General features: G+C 41.7%; 1 protein-coding gene across 1 annotated transcript in view; it reads left to right on the top strand.

Annotated features, from left to right (window-relative positions):
* The window catches only part of dchs2 (dachsous cadherin-related 2), a 44,158-nt gene that overhangs the window by 23,145 nt on the left and 19,597 nt on the right, over positions 1–1,416 (top strand). The window contains exon 11 of the mRNA XM_032529843.1: positions 1,010–1,144. Coding sequence (XP_032385734.1) covers positions 1,010–1,144 — 135 coding nt within the window. The remainder of the gene's footprint in view (positions 1–1,009; positions 1,145–1,416) is intronic.

The raw sequence follows: 1,416 nt of genomic DNA, 5'->3' as shown, positions 1-1,416 counted from the left end.
TAAAACCTCTTAAGACCTTTCTGTTTAACCAGAAACAGCTCTGAGGTCGCTAGACTCCATTTTAAAAAATCAATACTTTCAGCATGTATAGAGCCAACATATTTTGACATCTAAATCTGTAAACTATGTGCTTATTTTATTCAAAACTCAAGTTGGGATGGTTGGAAAAGTGGAAAGACGACCCAAAATGGCTTTTCATAACTATGTCTGACACTTAGAAGAAGAATCTGAGCCTGTCAGTGGCAAAACCAGCCCTTTTTTGAACATAAATACAAACTGGACAATTGCCCTGTTAACTTACATTCACCGCTGCCGACTGCAGCGATCTCGCTTAATACTGGACCAATGTCATAGGGTGTTGTTCCCATCTGTCACTTAGACACAAAAACATAGGAATATAGGGTCCAAGTTGAAAAAAACGGCTGCCAGACTAAGGTGTTTTTTATTTATGGTGACGCAAGACGTGTGATTTACACAATGTCTACCCCATTGTTCTGTTTTCAATTAGGAATCAGATAAGGCCCGTCTGATGTGGAAGCAGTCATAAACATGAACTCACCTAATGAGGTGCTAAACTACGGATTGATATGATGAATGCTATGATTGACAGAAAAACTTTAAATTTGTTGAAAATTATAGTAAAAAAGCTAATGGATGAAATGGGGATATTGACGGCTTTTCATGTCTTATTTCTTACAAAGGCAAAATAGATTTCTAATCACCCTGGAAGGGTATGTGGAATAAGATAAAGCTTTTACTTTACATTCAAATTAAAAAAAGATTTCTATACAGAATTATATATAAAAAATATACAGCAATTCTACAGATAAGGCCGAGGTAACATACGCCTGGAAAAAGAGGTCGTGTTTTTTGGGGTTTTCCTGCTTATTTTAGTTGTTTTCCTCACATTCCATGAAATGAGTATTTGTTTTGAGGTATGTAACAGTGTTCACAGTTCTGAAGAGCGTGTGAAACATACAGTAACCTTGTGTGTTTCCCCCCCCCCCAGAGGAGAATGCCGGGGTGTGGTACAGTCTGTTGCCCGGCCCTGGCTACGAGCTCTTCAGCATCAACCCTTACACCGGTCTGATCACCACCACCTCCTACCTGGACAGAGAGCAGCAGCAGCACTTCCCTCTCAGAGGTAACACACACACACTCACAGTTCAAACCTGTTATACCTGACCCTCAATGTCCACCAGGTGCAGAACGGCTGTGGGTCTGCTCCGAACGACGATGGAGTCATTAGGTTTCCATTAAGGTCAATGTGTGTGATTTTACTGACTGCGGACCGGCGGCCCTCCGGAGCGGATACACAGAGCTTCTATTTTTGCCGGAGGCCAGAGCGCTCCGCAGCAATTCAGCACACTGCAAATAGTGTGTGACCGGAAGTCGAGCACAGAAACAAAATAAAAC

Source organism: Etheostoma spectabile, chromosome 2 (assembly GCF_008692095.1).
Source record: "Etheostoma spectabile isolate EspeVRDwgs_2016 chromosome 2, UIUC_Espe_1.0, whole genome shotgun sequence".
Lineage (NCBI taxonomy): Eukaryota > Metazoa > Chordata > Actinopteri > Perciformes > Percidae > Etheostoma > Etheostoma spectabile.
Note: the sequence above shows the minus strand (reverse complement) of the source record. Positions and strands in the feature narration are given on the sequence as shown.